Raw genomic sequence first — 23,818 nt, 5'->3', positions numbered from 1 at the left:
TCATTACTTTCTTAATGAGTTATCTAACTTAACATTCCCATTCATTTTTAAAACTAAATTATCTATAGCAGGGGTAGTCAACAGGCAGACCACGGGCCAAATTCGGACTACCAGATGCGTTTGAACGGACCCCCAAACCTTTTAATTTTATCATTATTGTTTTTTTTATTATTATTTTCTCTGGAGTCTGGACCTTGACCAAGAAACCTGGATCTTGATAAAAAGTAATTGACCTTTCTGATCAATAGTACTTCATTTTCATTTCATGTGTCCCATCTTCAACTGCTAGAAAATGCTATTGTGTTGCAATTTTACCAATACATTTACAAAAAAAAAATCATGTTTTTGTTTTATAGTTATATAAAATGTTTGTGTTGAATTTTTCCTTGCTCATGGCAATTTTTCCTTGTTTTATCACTTTATTTCATCCTTCCACAGAGCAAAATCTAAAAAGGATTTTTATTAAAGAAATGGGGGAAAAAAATAGTTTCCTAAAGGAATCTTGAAACAAACATTAATCAAACCTTTTCTGATGAAATGAGTGATTAAAGGACTCTGGATAATGAAGACTAGTCTTGATAAGGTTAGAAAGCTGTTCTGGTGTTGGTCTTGTGGGTAGTGAAGTGTTTTCTGGTCGAAAAAACTTTAAGAGAACCATTTCTGATGATTCCTGGAACACACAAATATTCAGACAACTTCATTTAAAATACTCTTATAAATACACTAACACGACACACTGTATAACAAGAGATTAACCAGACAGATGTTAACTTGCAGGTACCATTTTCTCTTAAGAACTGTAGCTTCCAACAGATTACACTACTGTGTCACAATGTTTACAGGAGGCAATTAAGGAAATTACTGTGTCTTACTGTTTTAGGTGCACCACTTCCTCAATTCTTATGATGGGGGTGCTATATCACAGGCAAACTATTAAATTTTCTTCTCCCAAAACTGCTTTTTTAAACCAATGTGTTAAGAGTTCTGCAAATATGTATTACTGGTAAAATAAAAATAGAACAATGTTTAGACTGCACCAAGTTCATCTTGGGTTTTCATAAAAATCCAAGCAGATACAGTGAAAAGTCTACCATGGGGAGGTTGCCACCAAGGAACTGTAGGTAGCCAGGAAAACCCCAAAAGTGGGTGGCACTGGGTGGGAAGGGAACATGTGCTAATACAGTACATCTCAAACTGGAGACTAGTAAGCTCCTTCAAAAATGAAAACTACCTTCCCCTCCAAAGAGTGGAAAGCCCAAGGGAAGGCAGGTGGTGAAGTACAACCTCCAGGAGAGAGGGGATTAGATGATGTGGAAAGATGTAACTTCAGTGCATCACCCTGACTGCATCTGGTCCAGAATCTAGATCAGGGGTCGGCAACCTTTCTGAAGCGGTGTGCCGAGTCTTCATTTATTCACTTTAATTATAGGTTTCACGTGCCAGTAATACATTTTAATGCTTTTTAGAAGGTCTCTCTATAAGTCTATATATTATATAACTAAGCTATTGTTGTATTGTAAAATAAACAAGGTTTTCAAAATGTTTAAGAAGCTTCATTTAAAATTAAATTAGAATGTTGATCTTACGCCACTGGCCCGCTCAGCCCGCTGCTGGTCTGGGGTTCTGTTCACCTAGGCTGGCAATGGGCTGAGCGGGGCCTGCGGCTGGGACCCCGGCTGGCAAGGGGCCGGTAGCCAGAACCCCAGACTAGCAGCGGGCTGTGAGGGGCCAGCGGCCAGGAACCCAGTCCGGCAATGGGCTAAGCAGCTCAGCCTGCTGCCACTCAAGGGTTCCATCCGCCGGTTCCTGCCAGCTGGGCTCCCGGCTGCCGTACCTGCTCAGTCTGCTGCAGGTTTGGGGTCCCGGCCCTGACGACATACAGTGGGTACCTAACTTCTCCCTGGTTTTGGCCCATTCTCTTCCTCTCTCTCTCTGCACTGAGCTGAGAGTGGGAGTGCACTGAGCACAGGGCTGGGGGTGGGGGTGTAGGGTCTGGCCGGGAGCTAGAATGAGGGAGAGGGCTCATGGTTGGGGCAGGAGGTTTGGGTGTGGAGTGCTTACCTGGGCAGCTCCCATTTGGTGCGAGGGGTGCAGGTGGGAATGTGGGGTATGTGTGCAGGTGCTCCTGTTTGGTGCTCAGGGTGGGGGTGGGGATGTGGGGGGTGCATGGGGTATGGGGGGCGTGCAAGAGTCAGGGCAGAGGGCTGGGGGCATGTGAGGGGGTGCAGGTGGCAGGGCAGGGGGGGCCTGGGTATGTGTGGGGGTGCCAGAGTCAGGGCTGGGGTCGTGGGGGGGGTGAAGGAGTCAAGCAGAGGACTGGGTGTGTGTGAGGGGGGTACAGGGCTCAGGGCAGGGGGTTGGGGGGGGAAGAACAGGGCTGCAGGGCTCAGGGCAGAGGGCTGGGTGTGTGTGTGTGTGTGGGGGGGGTCAGGACAGAGGGCTGGGGGTGTGGGCTGGGGTCATGGGGTGATCACAGCAGGGGGCTGGAGGGGATATGCCCCGCTTCCATCCCCTCCCCTTCCCCAAGGCCCTGCCCCCGCTTCTTCTCTGCCTCTGCGGGGAGCAGCGAGCACACTGACTCCGCTCCTCCCCCACCCCCTCCCTTGAAAGGGCCATCAGCTGATCGGCTGGCAGGGAGGGAAGGAAGGAGGAGGGGCAGGAACCCAGCACACTCTGGGAAGACCCAGGGGAGCCAGCAGGACCAATCTTCTGCCCCCTGCCCCCACAGGAGGGGGCGGAGGGTGGAGAAGAGCAGGCCGGGCCAGGCTGGGCTAGGCAGGATTTTTAATGGCACGTGGCTGCCTGCCAGGACCCTGGCAGGCACCAGCATGCCATTAAAAATTGGCTCGCATGCTGTCTTTGGCACGCGTGCCATAGGTTGTCGACCCCTGATCTAGATGATATGGTACTTGTCCAACACCATCCAGTCTGTTATCTACTGCAATCAAAAAGTTACTTATGAGGGGTTAGCTTTCCTCATTCACTTATGAACCGTTGATGCAGAGTCGATAATTAGTGACATAAAATGCATTCACAGTAATGAACGTAGGCAGCTGCTAAATATAAGGAGTTGATTGATGAATCCCATTTCTGCACTACACTTAGAAACAGTTACAGTATTCTTAGCTTATTGCTGCGCTTGTGTCAACAACTTATATTACAATATTTTCTTAAAATACTGAAGACAAAACACTATGAGAAACACATTGAGATTGTGACTTGTGTCAATAAAAGATAGCAGGGAAAATCCCAGCCCCCACTGAAGTTAATGGGAGCTTTGCCACTGACTTCAATGGTGTTAGAATTTCAATCAGGAAATTTAAATAATTATTAATTATTTGCATTATAGTAGCATCCCCAGGTCTGGTTGTACTAGGCATAGGTCATCAGATGACAGCATATGCTTGAAAAAATTTAAGAATATGCCCTTTAAACCAAAACTAATTCACTGCACTCAGACCAGCAACCTAAATGCTCAAGAAGAATACTCTTATTAACAATGGAATATAGTTGGAAACTATCTTTTTAATTCAGTTGGCATTTCTGGTCCTGCTGTAATGGAATCCATCTTGCTGAAAGGTGACACCATGTGTAACACTAGCTATATTTAGAGACTATACGACTCCAGGGAGGGTGGGGACGGAAGGTTAGAAGATTGATCTAATTGGGGAATATTCAATACTATCTTGGATAGCATATATCAACACCCTAGAAATTGCTCTTCCCCCTAAAGTCAGTTACCTGTTCCAAGTCCTCCCAATCAGAATTCCCGAGTATTTTTTTAAAACCCTACAAAAAACAAATATCAAAATTTATCTGAACAGACAGACAAAAATCAATAGGATAAGTTACAGAAAAACAGGTAGACAAAGTAAGTCTGGCATCCTTACATTTCATTATTTGATTAATTTAACATGTTTGAAACCCTTAGTTCAAAGCAACATTACCTTGGTGCTGAAGGACTGGCAACAGATAGAAATTGGACAATTTAACACCCCAGATTTAAGATTAGTCTTTTGGTTCCTAAATAAAACATCACTTTGACAACCCTCTTTGTACCCAGAGAATGGAGTACTGGCTACCCTGAAGTCATGGCAAAACTCCCATTGACTTCAATAGGGCCTGGATTCCACCCATACTTTTTATATTTGGGCAGAAAGGCTTTCAAAACACAAGCACTCAGAGTGCTGCTCTACACTAACAACATCTCACTGAGTTTCCTTTTTAAGCAACCTGGAGAGTTTAGGAAAATCTAGATAAGAAACCAGACAATTAGAGACACAAGGTGGGTGAGGTAATATCTTTTACAAGACCAACTTCTGTTAGTCCAATTAAAAGATATTACCTCACCCACCTTGTCTTTCTAATATCTTGGGACAAACAAGGCTACAAACAACACTGCATAAACCACACAATTGTCAGCTTGTAAGAAAAAGTGGCACCTTAAAGACTAAGATTTATTTGGGCATAAGCTTTCGTGGGTAAAAAACCCCCACTTCTTCAGATGCATGGAGTGAAAATTACAGATGCAGGCATAAACATACTGGCACATGAAGAGAAGGGAGTTACGTTACAAGTGGAGAACCAGTGTTGACAAGGCCAATTCAGTCACGGGTGGATGTGGTCCACTCCCAATAATTGATGAGAAGGTGTCAATACCGACAGGAAAAATTACTTTTGTACTGAGCCAGTCACTCCCAGTCCCTATTCAAACCCAAATTAATGGTGTTAAGTTTACAAATGAATTGTAGCTCTGCAGTTTCTCCCTGAAGTCTGTTTTTTTGTTGAAGGATGGCTACTTTTAAATCTGTTTTTGAATGTCCAGGGAGACTGAAGTGTTCTCCTACTGGCTTTTGTGTTACCATTGCGGATGTCTGATTTGTGTCCATTTATGTAGAGACTGTCAGGTTTAGCAAATGTACATGGCAGACGGGCACCGCTGACACACAATGGCATATATCACATTAGTAGATGTGCAGGTGATGTGGTTGGGTCCTCTGATGGTGTTGCTAGAGTAGATATGGGGACAGAGTAGGCAACGGGGTTTGTTACAAGTTAGTGTTTCTATTGTGTAGTGTGTAGCTGTTGGTGAGTATTTGCTTCAGGTTGGGGGGGCTGTCTGTAAGCAAGGACTGGCCTGCCTCCCAAGGTCTGTGAGAGTTAGGGATCATTTTCCAGGATAGGTTGTAGATAGTTGATGTGTTGGAGCGGTTTTAACTGGAGGTTCTATGTGATGGCCAGTGGTGTTCTGTTATTTGCCTTGTTGAGCCTGTCCTATGGTAGGTGACTTCTGGGTACCCGGCTTGCTCTGTCAATCTGTTCCCTCACTTCCCCAGGTGGGTATTGTCATTTTAAGAATGCTTGATAAAGATCTTGTAGGTGTTTGTCTCTGTCTGAGGGATTGGAGCAAATGTGGTTGTATCTTAGGGCTTGGCTGTAGACGATGGATCGTGTGATGTGTCCTGGATGGAAACTGGTTCTCCACTTGTAAGGTAACTCCCTTCTCTTCATGTGCCAGTATGTTTGTCCCTGTATCTGTAATTTTCACTCCATGCATCTGAAGAAGTGGGGTTTTTTACCCACGAAAGCTTATGTCCAAATAAATCTGTTAGTCTTTAAGGTGCCACCAGACTCCTCATTGTTTTTGTGGATACAGACTAACACAGCTACCGCTCTGATACTTGGAATGAATATCAATAATTCTGTTAAAACAACGAGAACCTTTGTATAAACTCAAAAAATCTTCAAAACAAAATATTATGGCTAAAATATACTCTAGTGCTAATTGCACTAACTTTCTCATGTAATCCCTTTCATGTAAATTTGATAAAAACAGATTCATACCCAGCTTAAATAAGTTCTTGCTACTGACTTAAAAAAACCTCACAAATGTTTTGAACTTTAAATCGTAACTGTCCACTCCAGAACTAGTGCGTAAGCATCTTCTGAAGAAGCAGGCAGAATGGGTTTTTACCATAAATGATATGAATGGTGGGAGTCAAAGAAGATGTGGAGAATCAGGATCATTTGACTTGTTCTAAATTACAGTTTTTGAAAATGAGTTGTTCAATATTACAAGCCAGCACTAAAGGAACCAATTACATTACCTCCCACAATTACCCTCCTAAAAACCAATGAGAATGGGAACATTCAAATATAAAACAACTACTATTCCTCTTATTAACTGTGAAAATAACTGCTGCATCAGAACGATGAAGCTAAGAAATCCCTTTGTTAGGCAAATGAATCACAAAAATTGGGAAACCCCATCCATGAATGTTAGCCTGAAAAAGGATTCATATAATTAACATTGGAAACATTGTTACCATTCAACTTCAGATTAACTGAAAAACACATTTTTAATTTTACTGAGAAAAATGTAAAGAACTTTGCTAATACCTGATCTCCGTTGCTTGTATTTCAAATGAGTTTACCCTCACCTGTACTACTAATGACCATGTACCTTGTGCTGGTTTCTTCAGCGTGGTTTTAGAATGTTTTTTGCAATCACACTACAATCTCCATCCTACATTGAATATTGGCTTATACAAAGTCTAAGAATTAGTGTGTTCAAACCAAGTTTTAATTGTTAAGTCAGCATTAAAGCAGACTTGGTACACTTGTAAAGGTCTCCCAAGTGTCACAAGGTGCAGCTTTTCAACAAGATGGGTGCCAAAAGGAGGTAGAATCTTTTTTTAAAAAGCACATTCACCTTCAACTATTTAAATCAGTTTGAAGTTTTTGTTCAATGAACATGATCTCAAGAGGTGTTGGGCACCTTCAAGTCTATAGATCTCAATGGCAATGCCTCCCAGTCACTTGGCGATGTCTATGTGCTATTTACACCTTTTCCAGATAATGTTAAAAATACTTGTTTTTAAAATTAACTGATGTATTTAGCAAAAAGAATACTCAATATAAGTTTACACAAGTCTCATGCAGTTCCAAGGAGAAAAATACATGCTTTTAGCGGAGTTTGAAAGATTGAGATAAATAGGAAGGCTGCAAGGGCTGCAAAGAGAAGACTCTTGAGCCAGCTGACTACGGCTGTACAGTGGGACAGAGGAAGCAAGAGCTAGAGAGGAAAGGAAAAAATCCCAGATTTTAAGTGACAAAGTGCCAGTGAGAACAAAAATAAAGGGATCTGAAGAAACTGGAAATATCCGGAGAATCTGATTAGAATCAGTGAGCTCTCATTTCAAACCTCAGATTAAAGCTATTCCTCCCCTGATCCCTGGGCCTACTTTTTTGCTCTCCTGTGTTAACTTTAAGTACTATTCATAGGAAATAAAGGCTCTGTGAACGGTGTTCTACAAGATTGCATTGTGTACTTTGCTCAATCCTAATTTAAAATGAATACTTTTTACATTATTTATCTGGAAGAGTAAACACAGACAGGATTGGTGTGTCAAATTCAGCTGTATGCCTTCAGTGTGAGATTATGAGAACGATTGGACTCTGAAAAGTGCATTTTTTTAAACTATTAAAAACCAAACTCAGAGGAACCCATTTTACTGGTGTGCCCATGTTGTAAAGAACCCTCTAATAAACATTGGTATATTAGTATACGAATACCCACAATATAAAAATGGCAACCTCAAAGTATGTGTCTCGAAATGGGTACTAGAGGGGTAGATCTCCTGCGTTCTTTCCGTAGCGACTGAGGACGTAAACCAAAAGTGTTGATTTGTAACATCTTCTTTCTTATAAATTATGTTTAGCCTGAACACCCCATCATTGATACCCAATTTCATCCTCTAATTTCCTATCCCATATATGAAGCTTCACTGGCACAAGCTACCTCCTCCCTCTGATAACTTACGAATAGTCACTTCATAGCTACCAGCTTTTGCCCCAAGGTTCCCTTCTCTAACCAAATTTCTCCAACCCAGTCTTTGGTCTTGTTTAGACTTGGATTTAAAGAGGTGATATTAGCATGTGTTAGCTAACATGTGTTGACACATTTTAAGAGTCTACTATAGATAAGGCACACTACCTTTAACTTGTGCTAACCTGGCAGAATTAAAGCCTGGTGGAGAGCTAAGAACCACATCTTTAAATCCAAGCCTAGACAAGGCCACAGTCTGAGATACCACCTGTATTCAAGTTTATGGCAGAGGCTTGAAATGCTAAACCTTTGGATCGTTATCGTGCAGAACCTGTCATCAGCATGGAAGCATGTCTTCTGGAATGGTGGCGAAAGCATGAATGTGCATAAATACCTTGCAATGCTGGCTACAAAAAAGCCATGTAAATACCTATTCTCACTTTCAGGTGACCTTGTAAATAAGAAGCAGGCAGCTCCCGTAAATGTAAACAAAATTTGTTTGTCTTCGCAATTGGCTGAACAAGAAGTAGGATTAAATGGACTTGTAGGCGCTAAAGTTTTACATTGTTTGTTTTTGAGTGCAGTTATGTTACAAAAAAAAAATCTACGTTTGTAAGTTGCATTTTCACAAAAAAGACTACATTACAGTATTAATATGAGGTGAACTGAAAAACATTTCTCTTATATTGCAAATATTTGTAATAAAAATATAAATTGAGCACTGTACACTTTGTATTCTGTGTTGTAACTGAAATCAATATATTTGAAAATGTAGAAAAACAGCCAAAAATATTTATATAATAAATTTAAATTGGTATTCTATTAACTATGTGAATAAAACTGATTAATCGTGATTAATTTTTTAATCAAGTTAATTTTTTTAATTAAGTTATTTTTTTTAATTAATTGCTTGAACTGACTATGATCGAGAGCCCTACTTTTAATTAAAATTGCAACATTATCCAGCCCAATCCCTTTCCAGTCTTTTTTTTCTTTTGGGGGGGGGGGGGGGGGGGGGGCCTTGAGATTCCTTTAGCTTGAATGTCTACCCATGTGCTCAAGAGAAAAATGCTTAGACAAACAGTAAGGAATATTATAATATGGAGAAGTGGCTGAACTTGAATGTGGAAAATTAAAAAGTAAAGGATTTCAGGTTACTGTAGGTTGGGAAACAAAGAAGGAGGAGGATGAAGCTGTTGAAAACTGAAGTGAGCCAGGGCAATTATAGATTGGGAGTAGCCGCATTTTGAGCTTTGGCTAGCTAAAGCTAATTGGTCACTGCAGATGAAGACAACAGGTAAGACTACAAGTGCTAAAAAGAGCTTCAGTATGGCAGTGTTAGAGGCAGTGGAAAGGAAGGTTCCCACAAATACCTAATTAATTTTCCACTGAATTGCAATAATTCCTATCCTATGAGTATCTTCATAGATGGACCTTTGTCCAAAAATGTTACATATTAGTGGGCATAGCTGGTTCAGTATTAGGATGTCTAAGGTAACTGTAGAGCATGAACACTTTTAATATTATATATATTAAAAATATATATAAAAAAAATAAAGTGTGTACACAAATGCTAGGTTTATTGCCAAAGCTTGTAATTTTGTAGGCCAGACAGCTTTTACCGTAACATCTCTATTCACATATTTGGCTGTATTAGTTGTTTGCTTGAATTGATTCCGTTTTATAAATAAAAACCCAAGCCTCAGTTTATATTCATAAGTTTCTATTTCTAATTTCTGCTTCATATTATTGCTAGAAACTGTATTGTATCACTTAGTTCTTTAAGAACTCCGTTACACCTGGCCTAGTTTCCTTTTTTTTCCACCCCCGCCTCTATTTTTTGGGCTGCTCAAAGGAATAAGCTATATTTGGCATTCTTTGATTCTAATTTTATCTCAAGAGCAGTTTCTCACGTGTAGACTTGGAGGAATGGGGAAAGCCAAGGGGATAAACAGATTCAAAACTGTCTGTTCATTAAAGAGACTGCTACACTACTGCACGTGAATCAAGTTTTTAAAAAGCAATGTTGCTTAGCAACATTAGATGAGTCAGAGCACAGCACATGGATGTAGCAGCACTGTCAGTTATAATTTCTATTTATAACTTATTAGAACAAAATATTAAGACTAAGATGTGCCAAAACAGATAGCTGATCCATCTAGTGCAATATTCTGCATCCAACAGTAACCAAAACCTAATGTAGAATATGAAAGTGAAAATCCCGTCTCATTGTAATGCATATATAGACAGCGGTAAAATACTGTACATATAGGGGGGGGAAATCTTTGATTTCCACAGGGAACAAACTATGCCCTGAAGCATATGATTTTATTACTCTTGTGCTAGCTAGGATAGCGAAGAAAAGTGATTTAGAATTCCTAATTTTAAAGGTCAAAAGTTTAGGGAAGGAAATGTATCCATTTGATGTTACATGTGCAATTTAATCAGTCAGGTAATGTGCAATTATTCGTACTGGAATTTGATCAAGTCCAGGATAACACTAAGTTTTTTAGAATTCTGCTGGAATTATTATGGACTCCATGTTGTCAGCATCTTGGTTTTACAGTCTCCTTGAAAATTACTGTGGTTCAGTCAGTTGTGGATGATAATCTCCTGCTGGCAACTGCTGGAAAGGCAATTATATGTTCTCAGTTAAAGCAGCACTGGGTAATTGAAAAAACCCCAACACAAACCACAAATAAAATGGCACCATGACTGCTTTACTGTAGCTCAATTCCTCTGAGACCCCCTAGAACTATAGCTGAATAATTTCTCCCTGAGCAGCATGGTTCTAACTTATAATCTGTTCTGTTCAGTTACATACAGTGAGGCCTATAGTTAACGTTTCCCAACACTTGTAAGCCATTGGTTTCAGGTGCGAACTTAAGTCAAAATAGCTTAAATTTGACAGTTTTCCATGCCAGGTGTCTGCTCAGGGCTGAATTTTTGGGGGGTAAGATTCAGTAAAAAATGGTTCAGCCATTTCTCAAAACAAAGCTACTTTTCAGCATGGCAGAGGTTTGTTTTAGTAGTCACAAAAATCCATCGTATAAATCAGTTTCATGGTATGAGGATTACACAAGAATGAAAGATGTTATAATGTGTACAATTTTAGATAAGAATTGTGAAATATCTATATAATAGCATTTTTAAAAGTGCTGACTGGTTACAAGACACTAATGACAAAAATGTAAGCATTTTGATATGAAATGGTTAAGAACTCGGAAGCCTGCCTCTTAAGCATAAATGGAATTTGGATACCACAGAGGAAAGATGCTCTTATAGGTGAGGCACTGGACTGGAACCCAGGGAGACCTGGGTTCAACTTCCACATTTGTCACAGACTTGCTGCAAGACACAAGGCAAGCCACTTTAGGCCTCATTTTCCCCCCCCCCCCCATCTATAAAATGGAGTTAATACATCCCATAGAAGGGTTGTGAGGACAATTCATTACAGCTTCAGATGCTGCACTGACAGGGGCTATGTACATATCTAGATAGATAACCATATCTGCCTTCAGATGCAATTAGGAAAAAAAAGAGTTATTGTCCTAGCAAGCTAACGGTATAAATATAGTCAAGTTTGCAATACATTTTTGCAGAAGAGCTCGCAGGAAATACATACAATACAGATTTAAGGGAAAAACAGAATTAAGATAGCTAACACGTAAACAAAAATGGGCAGGATAGTATTACTTAACTTTTAGTTACTGAGACTCGCCTACCTTTACCTTGCACATTACTTGTTTTAAATTCTTCTTCACATTCACAAATACATTGGACTATTCATGTGTTCAGTATTACACTTTGAATTAATACAGTTTTGTATACTACTAATTCTTATGATTACCAATGCTGCACATACCCATACTCAGATATTCACTGGTTTGTTGCAGACCCAAATTATTCATTTTCCTCTATAGCTGTTTTTGTGATATCAGTGAGAACAGATATTTTAAAAGTTAATTACAATGGTAGAAAGATTTTATTGATTGATCTCTCACAATTCAGTTTGTCGATTTCTCAAGTTATTTCCTCTGATAATTCTATTAATTTTTATAACTCTGCTAAGTTTCACAGGGAAAGCTACACTAGTGCACAAAATACATCAGAATACAAAAGAGTCAAGTGTTTTTATTTAATCCCTTAGTGCAGCAAAACTCAAGATCCTTATTTTGGAGTCAACTTATTTTATTTTATCCCAAGTTGATTGGGGTTTTTTTGTGCCAGAAAGAACTCACCCAAGTTTCACTACTACTATATTACCAGGTAATACTGTATTAAGAGGCAATAGAGAAGTCAGCATGTTAGTATAAGATTTGTACTAACTTAATATTGTATTAAGAGCTCTGAATGCAATTCATCCAGTTTGATTTTAATCTTGCAACAAAACTAAGGAAGTAATTTGTTTAAGACAATTATGCAGTTACATCTCATCTACATGGGTCATGGGCTTACTGCCTTTTTTCCTTTAACATGAACTTAAGTTAACCATTTTGAGGTCCAGCAATTAATGCTACTAAAAATTAAGTAAAGCCAATAAGTGTTAAAACACTGAACTTTAGCTCTTAATTGATTTGTCTGAATATGTTTGTTTAATTATGCTTCTACATACTAAAAAGCTTGCACATTCAACGATACTCTTCCATGTACGTGACGTTCCCATTATCAGCAGATCACTGAAGTACACTAACAACTTCCAAGACATTATTCAGATCCAATATGTAAACATGTTTTTAGAGAATCCTCAGTGCCTATATCAAAGTATAATCAGGAACTATGCCATATGACAGTATCTAAAATTAAAATTTTATTCATGTCTTTTCCAAACACTCTCTTCTGTTGCTTACACTTCTATATGTTAAAAACACTTGGCCAATATTACACGTTAACTCCCTTTAACATTTATTGTGTTACACTGCAGCTGCAGAAAACCTCTAAGACAGTGGTTCTCAGCCCATGGTCTGCGGACCACTTGTGGTCCAATCAGCACACCACTACGCTCCATGTGACATTCTCAGGGCCATACAGGTGGTATATAATATTGTATGATGTGGCCCACATAACACAGAGAGCTGCATATGCAGCCCAAAATGGTAAATAGGTTGAGAACCACTGCTCTAAGACCTTAGATGTATTTAAGTCTTCCATTGAAAATTTTGTTTTTATAGTTGTCTCATTTAACAGACTTGAAAGTACGTTGCCGAAATTAGTCTAAAATTAGCAGATTCCTTTTAACTTACAAGATGTATACTTACAAGAGCTTTACAAGGTAATCTCATTCATTCATTTAGATAAACACATTTTGGAAATATACCGAACACTTTGGAAAGGCTTTTGTAAAGCAAGAGGTTTTTAAATACAAAAAAGTATTAGGATTACCTGCTTTTGAGGAAAGGAAAAAGCCTCCTTCCCTACTGTATGAAGAACAACATGATGCTGGCCTTCTAAAATAAGCTGCTTGTTGTCTTCCACAACATATGCCTAAATACAAAGATAAAAGACATTTAATATTTCTTAATTTGCTGCAAACCTCAAAAGGTTATCAAATAACACTTCTCTTTCATAATACAAACTTTAGAAGTGATAATGATTTTACATTTATACCATCTTTTATTTAGAAATATTCCGAAGTACACCATAATCTTTACCAACAGATTTACAAAATTATGAATAAAGGAATCGCTTCAACTTTCAATAAAGTGCAATTACTTTGCAGTAGAAAGCTAAGGAGCTAATTAATAAACTCCATCTATAACAGTCCTCTGTGTTGCCTTAACGTTTCTAATTCAAGGAATGGTGAAGAGTTGGGTATGCAGTGTATTTCACAAAAATAATTAAACAAAATCTCAGATGAATTATGTAAAATCTTAGGATACATTGAAGATACACTTATTTAAATCAGTTTTGCTCCACTCTGGCATTGTGGTATATTTTTAGAATTTTTTCAACACTACTAAAGATTACCAAGTGAGTTAGTGCTTAGTTAATATTGCAGCATAAATTCCTGGTTTAATTGTAGAATTCAGTACAGCCCTGCGGCACGAGTCACAGAACTGTTCAGCACAGTTTAAGTTCACAGAGCTGTCTAATGCTTGATGCCTTGTTCACAATCAGCAAAGCCTCACAAATTTGTTGTATTACATATTTTAAGGGAGATTTTATGCAGGTCTCCTGGCAGCTTCTAAGCTGCTATCATGGGTGGGAGGAAAATTTATTTTCCACTGTTTACACCATTCTACAGCCTCAGAGTGCAAGACTCCCACTGAAGTCAGATCTTAGATGAACACATTGTGAACTTCAGGGGAAGTCAGTACTTATTTCATTTCAAATAAAGGGAATTTTGAATCTTACTGTTTTTGCAATTACTCTTCATTTGGAACACCATGCATGTCAGCAGTGACAAGAGGCAACATGTTTTTTAGTGTAGACAACTCCCTCTATAGGAACTCTTCACAACTCTCATTATGAATCAAGGTCTCTTACTACTACCTTGGGAGGGACATTTATTCCCCCACTGTACAGAGGGGTAACAGTTTGCAGAAGGTCACTGGAGATAGAGCTGGTTCTAGACCTCAGGTCTAATATAATGAAGTCATCTATTTTGTCTTTCAAAAACAACACTCCTAGAAAAGGTTATCGAATAACACTTCTTTTATAATACAAACTTTAGAAGTGATAATGATCTTACACACGAACAGTGAGTAGGAGCTGTTTATCTGTAAATGGCTAGACCATATAAGGATTTTTATGGCTCTGCTATTGCTTCTGTAGTGACAGGTCATGTTTTTGTAGCTCAAATGGTAGAGGTGATAGTTTTTACACCCAGAGGCATCAGGTTCAATCCCTGAAGACAATCCCTAATGGGGGCCATTGTTACATTTAGCTATACTGTTTGTAACCACAATCTGCCCCTAGAGCTAGGAAGAGAAACCCTAAAGCAGGAATCCAGCAGTGTTCTACTGCTGTCTAACATGTCTTGCATGTATGGGCTAGTCCACTGAGGAAAACAGCAGGCTTTCACCCTCAACAATTTCTCCCATAACCGAAGTGCAAACAGTCTGGTGCTTTATGGAGGTGAAAAAAATATACAAAAGTTAACATGCAGACTCCCGAACAAATGCTGGAATTTTATATTGCCAAACACAGTATTTAGATTCACTGTAATTTGTTATGTTGATACATTTTTAGTGTTTATACTTGATAATTGGAGCCACCCCTTTAAAGAGTGAGTGGGAGCATTACTTCAAATAAACCCTCTAAGAATGTGAGCAAAGTGTGGGAGAGTCTACCTGTGTGTTCAGAGAGTTAAAGACGCTGGCTGTGTAAGGTTCAAAGGGGTCAGAACTTGATTTACTCTCTCTTTTTAAAAAAAAAAGCCTCATTCACCATGAGGAAACATAGGCACATATGGAGGGGACAGGATCTCTCAAGTATTAAGCCAATCACATTTAAACCTAGACATGTTTCAAAAAATGGTTCCTGATTACTCATTGTTATAGTAATAACTTTCAGTACTGTCCCAACTGTGGTTTCAATTAACTTAATTTCCTGTTTTCAGACAAACTAAAGTTTAATGAAAACAAAACCTAACATTTGTCTGGAAAATTAGGCGTACATCTCAACACTATGTTAGATATAAACAAACAATCTCATTTGCTCTCATTTTCTACTAATAATGCTCTTATATGGATAACTGAAAACAGACCATACATACCTTCCAGAGAACAACAATATTCAAATCCACCTCACTACATTTTTGTATCAATCTGACTGCCTCATCAAATGACTGTTTCGCAGCTCCTTGAAACATATTTGATTGTGCATGTGTTCTTTTTAATTCGGAGGATAAGCTTCGGAAAAAAAAGTCTGCACATGGACTAGCTGAACTGATTATCTGTAAGAAAAACAACACATTTTGCTTTCAGTACATGTCAAACGGATTCAAGTTTATTCTATGAAGGTGGAATTTCCTCCATTGTGGAGCTTCTCGGTACTAACTCCCTGGTAAGCAAAACAGTCATGCATGTGGGCTTTTGCACACCTTCTGTGTCACAGAAGTTAACTCCATACCAGCTCTAAATAAGCCAGAGTAGAAAAGAGGAATGGAGATGGTCCAGTTCTATCCCATGACCAAGTGGGAACTGAGGGGCTGTGGCCACTCTTGCAAATGATAGCCTGCCCTATTGAACTGATTATGGTTTGGGACTCCCCAACAGGCTTTAACTACCTGCTAACTCATGTAAACATTACAACTGCTCTGCCTTCACTAGGCTTTTACCTCAAGTTAACCAACTCTAGTTAGCTAACCAGAATTAAGAACATCCCTTTTGTTGTAGTGCATACCCATATTTTACCCTTATTACATTATTTCAGCCATTTTTATGGGAAGCTCTAGCACTCCTATGATTTGGAGAAAAACATGAATTTTGATAAGGATGTGCTGTTTGCTATCCCCAGGAAAATCTGAACAAGTTATAAGCCTGAATATCACAGTTCACTCATGCTCATTAGAGGTTTGTTAGAGTTTGTCAGCTAATTTCTCCAAAGATTCGATCAGCAATGAACATGCTCCATCCCCAGAGATCTTCTATGTGGTCACTAGACTATGCACACATCATCCCCACAGAATGAATGAGCAGACTCAATGTCTGGGCAGCAGGAGCTGAGCAGGACACCAATTGTTTCCTGGGGTCCAGACACCAGAACGGAGACCAGAGACACTCCTGTGCTCTCAATGCCATCGCTGCTGGAACCCAAACAAACAGTCCAGATAAGAAAAGGAGCCTGACTGGCATGCAGAAACGTTAGGTGAAAGACTGGGAAAGGAGACATAGAATTTGTAGCCACTGGACAACACATCCCTCTCAAACCTTGAATTGAATCCAGGGTTCTACAGTTATCTGCAAATCACAGTGAAACCCACTGGTAAAATCTAGGTCTCATCCCTCTCTAGTGGCTGGTCCATATAGAGCAGTGCTTCCTCAATGACCGGTCCATGGATCTCACAGGGCCGGCTCTAGGCACCAGCAAAACAAGCTGGTGCTTGGGGCGGCACATTTTTAGGAGCGGCATGGCCGGCGCCAGAATGCCGCCCCTAAAAATGTGCCCCGGCAGCCCTAGCTCATCTCCGCTGCTGCCGCTCGCGCACTGCTGCTCGCCCTCCCTCCCAGGCTCTCAAGAGGAAGACAAACTACTAACTACTCCTATTTGTTACTTCATTGCTCAAGAGAGACAGGCCTGTGTTGTAGTGCTAAAGGTTCCAGCCCTGCTGATGACTCAAGGGCATCAAAATGGTTAAAAGGTTGCATTTGATGTTTTCCTTAAGGTTTCCGAATTCTGCAGTCCTGACTACATGAAAATCTCAATTTTCATAAAAAACAAAACAAAACAAAAAAAACATTTAGCCCTCATTGTTAGAGAAGAGTTTGAAATTATGGCCCAAGTACACATTAAAAAATTAGAAACCAGAAGCAAAGAAAACCAAAAAATTGGGCCTCCTGATTCCCCCCCCCCCCCCCCAGGCCAGTCTTATTTTTGAGCTGTCATAACTATAAAGGGAAGGGTAATAGCTGTCCTGTGTACAGTACTATAAAATGCCTCCTGGCCAGAGATTCCAAAATCCTTTTCCCTGTAAAGGGTTAAGAAGCTCAGGTAGCCTGGCTGGCATCTGACCTAAAGGACCAATAAGGGGACAAGATACTTTCAAATCTTGGGGGGGGGGGGGGGGGGGGGGAGAGAGAGGAAGGTTTTTGTTTGTGTTCTTTGTTTGGGAGTGTGTTCGTTCTCGGGACTGAGAGGGACCAGACATCAATCCAGGTTCTCCACATCTTTCTAAACAAGTCTCTCCTATTTCAAACTTGTAAGTAAATAGCCAGGCAAGGCGTGTTAGTTTTCCTTTGTTTTTCTCAACTTGTAAATGTACCTTTTACTAGAGTGTTTATCTTTGTTTGCTGTACTTTGAACCTGAGACTAGAGGGGAGTCCTCTGAGCTCTTTAAGTTTGATTACCCTGTAAGGTTAATTTCCATACTGATTTTACAGAGATGATTTTTACCTTTTTTTCTTTAATTAAAAGCTTTCTTTTTAGAACCTGATTGATTTTTCCTTGTTTTAAGATCCCAGGGGGGTTGGAACTGTATTCACCAGGAGTTGGTGGGAGGAAGGAGGGGGGATGGTTAATTTCTCCTTGTTTTAAAATCCAAGGGGTTTGGATCTGTATTCACCAGGGAATTGGTGAAGGTTTTTCAAGGTTTCCGAGGAATGGAATCCATTGAAATGGTGGCAGCAGAACCAGAGCTAAGCTGGTAGTTAAGCTTAGAAGTTTTCATGCAGGCCCCTACATTTGTACCCTAAAGTTCAAAGTGGGGATCCAGCCTTGACATGAGCTCTTGGTGATAGCAATACTATGGTTCCAATGATGAAATCAGGATACAACTTCCTATATGTTTAAAATAGCAACCTTAAAAAAAACAAAACACCATTAAAAATATTAAGGCTGCAAAGTCTATATATGGGGTAATAACATCTCGAATTTCATTCTGCAGACCCAATCAATTTAACCAAGAAAAACACTTGCATTGCCCTTAATGATACCCAAATTGAGGCTTGAACTTTGATGGAGAGATTTCAGAGTAGTAGCCGTGTTAGTCTGTATCCGCAAAAAGAACAGGAGTACTTGTGGCACCTTAGAGACTAACAAATTTATTAGAGCATAAGCTTTTGTGGACTACAGCCCACTTCTGCATCCAAAGAAGTGGGCTGTATTTATTATGCTCTAATAAATTTGTTAGTCTCTAAGGTGCCACAAGTACTCCTGTTCTTTTTGATGGAGAGAGTGGCCCAAACCCTGGTCTGGGTCATTATGAGGGGAATCTTAAGTTGTTGGATAGAATATATGTGTATGTGTATATTCATTCACACACATGCACACACATTATATAGTCATTCCATCACTTACTCCAGAACGTTTTCAACCAAATTTCAGAGAATGAAGTAGCAGCTAAGGAGTCTGTCCTTGGGAGAAGACTGGACAAGGAGGTGGTGGCAATATTTGGTATGCCTTCCTACTCCTTCATCCCCACCCTTCAGAGGTCTGTCAAAATGCCCAAACTATATTACCTTGTGCAAAGCTGTTAGCTGTTGTGTATTGGCAGATTACTCACACCATGGGAGAGTGAGTAATGATCCCCCTGGGCTTGGGGAAGTAATGGTCTATGGGAGAACGGTCTTTCTAGAATGTTTTCCTGTAAAGGAGACTGATGAGACTCAAGGACTATACTAAATTTGAAACACCACAGACAGAAGAAATACTGCCCTGCCATTTTTGCAGGCCCTACTTTATGAAACTGCCCAGGATTTTTACATTTTAATACTTGTATTCACATAACTGAAAGCCCGGATTAAAGACTGCCATTTAAACCCGTGCCAACAATGGACAAGATACACAAACAATTGAGTAAATATGACAGAGACTATCTTACTGCTGCTTATATCTCCTGGTCCCCTACTCTATTGTGGTGATCAGATGTACCCGCAATTCTATTGCTACTCAGCCACCCAAGCTCATGCTGGGATAAGGCATAGTTCCAGCCTGGTGGGAATGGTCAGTCTCCTAAATTTTATAGAGAGTGTCATTTGGTGCATGATAAGGCAGGCACAGGAGAATTTGACAAAAAAGCCACCTTTTGGAGAACTCTAAATACCTGCATACTGAGCAGATCAGTGCTAAAATGGGGGGAAATTAGCAAGGCTTTGCATTTGGGGCATTTTTGTCCCAGTCTCATGAGTGTTCAGCCATTCAAGTAAATACAAAGGAACCTGAACACATGGCATGCTGTGTCTCAAACACAGAAGAGAGCTGAAGTCCACAGGAAATTGGCAAAACAAACAGTTAAAATCTTCAGCCACTGATTGGATCTGCTATGCTTGAGCAGCAGGGAGCAAGCCCAACCATTAGGAATTTGAGGCTCAGAAAAACAATGTAGAATACAAAAATGTTGGAAGCGATGCCCTTTTAAAAAGTGGACCAATTCATTCTTATTTAGATCTATTGTCTTCCACAAACACTTAGCTAAAAGCAATTTAGTGTTTTTCTGTGAAAATATCCCAACATTACTGTATTTTCATAAATTCCTTACAAACAAGTTCAAACAATACCATTCATACCACCAATGTCAGGGCTACAAAGTGCCATGGATCTGTGACACGTACATTTAAACAACCCTTTCACATCTATGCAGTGAGCTATATTGCAAGCGAGTTGCAATTGCGGCTCATGGCCAAAAGAAGCCACTATAGTGCCTGTTGAGTAAGTAGCCTCTGCCTTGTGACCTCTTTCCCCTCCCCTCCTCCACAGAGAGTCCAGGGGGAGAACAGCCTGGAAGGGTATAACAAAGCAGTGACAGAAAATTATTGGGATCCCAAACTAGTCCCAGGCTCCACCCCTATCCGGCCAGCATCGAGATAGCTTATCAGACACTTACATCCACCAGCCTCTGAAATCCTCCAACAGGGCCCCTCTACAGCTACCTCCCAGATACCTCTCTCCCCAACTACTCCCCATCAAACTCCTCTTTTACATTTTCCCCCTTAAATTTCCCCACACTCCCAGCTGTCCCCATCTTCTCCCCCAAACTGACCCCCGGGGCAGAATCCCAAAACTCCCCCAGTAACTCCCCAGCCTGAACCTCCATCTGCAGTTGCCCTCTCCCCAGCCCAATACTTCTGCTTGTCATTCAGATACATAATCTTGCCTCACCTTAGGCTCTGATCTCTCTCTAGGACCTGACTTCCAAATTATGTCTAACTCTTGCTGATTCTTTCTGCATAAGACTTGAGAAATAAGACTTAAGACATGACTTTCCTCTCCATCCATCCAGCTAAAATCCCTATCCAGGGTCTCATTTCACATCTCAATTACGGCAACACACTGTTCTCTGGTCTGGACAAGTGCAATCTTGTCCCAAGGATATCTATTCAATGCTTCTGCAAAGAGAATTTTCCTTGCATGTTGCTTTCTTCATGTCACCTCTCTCTTTGCATCCCTCCACTGGCTCCCCTTTTCTCTATCACATCCAACAGCTGCTTGTCTTCACTTTTAAAGCTCTATACAACCTATCACAACTCTACGTATCATATCTCATTCACTGTAAGGTCAACTCCCACCTTCAGTCGGACCATGATGCCAATCATCCATTTGCTAAATTTTCAAATAAGAACCTTCATTAGGGTTACCATATGTCCGGGTTTCGGGTCTTTAAATAGCTGTCCGGGGGGAATTTGTAAAAAGCTAAAAATGTCCGGGATTTCCCCCTGGACGGCTATTTAAAGACCCAAAAGGGCTGACAGGGCAGCCGCACTGGAGGGACCTGCCTGCTGGATGCTTCCTGGGAGCCGCTCCAGGTAAGCACTGCTGAGCTCACCTGGCCCCCGGGCAGGTCCCTCTGGGGGAGAGACCCCCTCAGACCCACTGCCCTCAGCCCCCACCCTGACCTGTTCCCTCAGCCTCCCCCGCAGTCCCCCCTGTGCCCCCAACCCTCAATCTACTGCCCTCAGCCCCCCTGACCCTGTTCCCTCTGCCTCCCCCACAGTCCCTCCCCTCCCCCCGATCATCTCACCCTGCATGGATGTGGAAATCTGTCCCGGATTCCAGGCTGTCGTTAGCCCCTGGTGCAAAAGATCAAAGGGAAGTTTGCAGCCTTTGCTCAGACCCAAACATTTTCACTTAAAAAAAAAAAAAAAAAAAAAAATCCCACAAACCCATCCTGACACCCATCTGCTCTGTCCAGATTTGCTGTTATCCCTGTTGAGGCCAAAGTGATTTGAAAAATTAAAAATCCATGACACCATTGTGTTGCTTCCCCTTGTGTTGCTCATTAATCCGTTGGACCTGCCGAATATGAATAAAGATGAATGCCCTGGGAGCACTGTGTCAGGCAGACAGTTTGTCAAGTAGGAAGTGAATGCTGAAGCCCTCACAAAATGCAGAGGCTTTTCTTAACCTGAGAACTGAAAAAGAGCCAGATACCCTGCATGGGTTTGAAAGCGACAAGAGCCTAGCGACTGACCAGAGCAGCGCCAGGTTTGAAGTGATGAGGAGGGTCCGTGTCATGAAGTCTGCATTTCCACTGAGGACTCTTCCATCGCCAGGGTACCGCTGGTGCAGGTCTGCCACTCGGCACAGCAATGCTAAGAGGTGCCAGTGTAGACCCAACCCACTGCCCTCAGCCCCCACCCTGACTGTTCCCCCAGCCTCCCTGCAGTTCCCCCGTACCTCCCACCCCCAACCCACTGCCCCCAGCCTTGCCCTACTCCAAATCTCTTCTTCAGCCTCCCCCGTCATCCCACCGCCTCAACTTCCCCCCATTCCAGTCCTGCTCCCGTCATCCCCTCCAGACCCTGTCCCTCTCCCCAACCCCCCCGACCCTCCCCAGCCCCATTGTCTCCCCCACCCCACTCTACACAGCTCTCTCTACCCTGTCCCATTCATGCTCCCCTCAGCCCCTACCCTACTCCCCCCATCCCAGTCCAGTCCCATCCCCCTCAGATTTCCCCAGTCCCAGTCCTGTCCCGCTCAGTTCGTCCACCCTGCTTCCCCCGGTCCGTCCGCACACACCCACTGATTCCCTTGACCTCCCTCCCCCCAATCCCACTTCCTGGACCCACCCCCGTCCCACTCAGGACATGCATGAAAAAGAAGCAATGGGCTTAAATTGTAGCAAGGGAGATTTAGGTTAGACATTAGGAAAAGCTTCCTAACTGTAAAGGTAGTTAAGCACTGGACAAATTATCTAGAGAGGTTATGGAATAGCAGTCATTGGAGTTTTTTAAGAGGTTAGACAAACACCTGTCAAGGATGGTCTAGTTGTTATTACTCAGTCCTGCCTCAGTGCAGGGGTTTGACTAGATGACCTGTTGATGTCCCTTCCAGTCCTACATTTCTGTGATTCACACTGAATTGCCTTGTGCTACTGTCTAGTAGTAGTGGCACACAGTTCTCTGACATGCAGGTTTATAAAACTGTAGTTAATATACAGTTTAGAGCATAGCAATTTTAAAGCTCCGCATGTTCAGACCAACTGAGCTGAAAATTGTGATCTTATATTCAAAACTATTAAGATGTGGGCTGAAATAAAATCAGCATGAATTGCTCAACAGTATCAATGGAAACAGCATTGTGCTGCTATATATTGTAAAATATTACAGTGAAATCTTGCAAGTATTACATAGCACACCGCCTTGCCCAAGTGGTAACTAAGCATAACGTTTTCCTGTTTCAACATTCTTAACTTGTATCCCTCCTAGAAGTTGTTTTTTTCCAAACACTGAATGCTGCTAAGTTAGAGTTTTAACAGTTTTTTTCCCCCCTTTTAAACCACAGCACTGAATGTTATTCTAAAATTGTTTTCCAAATATTCTTAAACTCCCAGTTTATCCCCCGCTGATGTTCATTGTGAAAAGTACTGCAGGTCTAATAATAATATTTGGCACTTTTGTAATTCACTGTCCAACATGTGTTTTGTGCCCTCCTCTGGTGGATTTTTAGAGGATAACTGTATAGCTACTAGCTAAAGGAATTATACCTTGAACTCAAATAGTAGAAGCTCATGCTTTTAAGTCTGGATGGCTCGGGTTCAATCTTTGGTGACTAGCTATGATGGAGGTTGCTACACTTATAATCCCTTTAATCAGAAGTTCTGAATATGCTTTGTTGTAGGCAGAACTAGCCTATAGTTAAGCTACCGAAAATTTAGAATGGGAAGTGTTGAAATGTTGGGAAGCCTTATAATTTTGCCAGTCTGGAACAAACATCCCATCTGAGGGATGGGGGCGCAGAGAGAGGAGAGTGAGACAGGACCAGGAAACTGGGACAAGGAATCCAGAGCGGTAGTGGGGGGCAGTTGAAATCAGATGAGGAGCTGGGGCGGGTTAGACAGCAATAGGATAGACAGACTGGAGGGAACAGGGAAGAAGGGTCTTTGACTACTAG

At 41.1% G+C, this 23,818-nt stretch overlaps 1 protein-coding gene across 9 annotated transcripts in view; it reads right to left on the bottom strand.

The window, feature by feature from the left end:
- TRAPPC8 (trafficking protein particle complex subunit 8) overlaps positions 1–23,818 on the bottom strand; it is a 113,853-nt gene that overhangs the window by 4,599 nt on the left and 85,436 nt on the right. For 4 of the 9 annotated variants that reach the window (XM_054018457.1, XM_054018458.1, XM_054018461.1 and 1 more), the window contains 4 exons: positions 15,546–15,725; positions 13,211–13,312; positions 3,742–3,789; positions 525–670 (listed from right to left, as the gene is read on the bottom strand). In XM_054018457.1, coding sequence (XP_053874432.1) covers positions 525–670; positions 3,742–3,789; positions 13,211–13,312; positions 15,546–15,725 — 476 coding nt within the window. Of the gene's footprint in view, positions 1–524; positions 671–3,741; positions 3,790–10,301; positions 10,455–13,210; positions 13,313–15,545; positions 15,726–23,818 lie in introns of those variants that run through there. The other 5 variants (XM_054018459.1, XM_054018465.1, XM_054018463.1 and 2 more) reach the window with 2 other exon arrangements.

This window comes from Malaclemys terrapin, chromosome 2, assembly GCF_027887155.1.
Source record: "Malaclemys terrapin pileata isolate rMalTer1 chromosome 2, rMalTer1.hap1, whole genome shotgun sequence".
NCBI classification, from domain to species: domain Eukaryota; kingdom Metazoa; phylum Chordata; order Testudines; family Emydidae; genus Malaclemys; species Malaclemys terrapin.
Note: the sequence above shows the minus strand (reverse complement) of the source record. Positions and strands in the feature narration are given on the sequence as shown.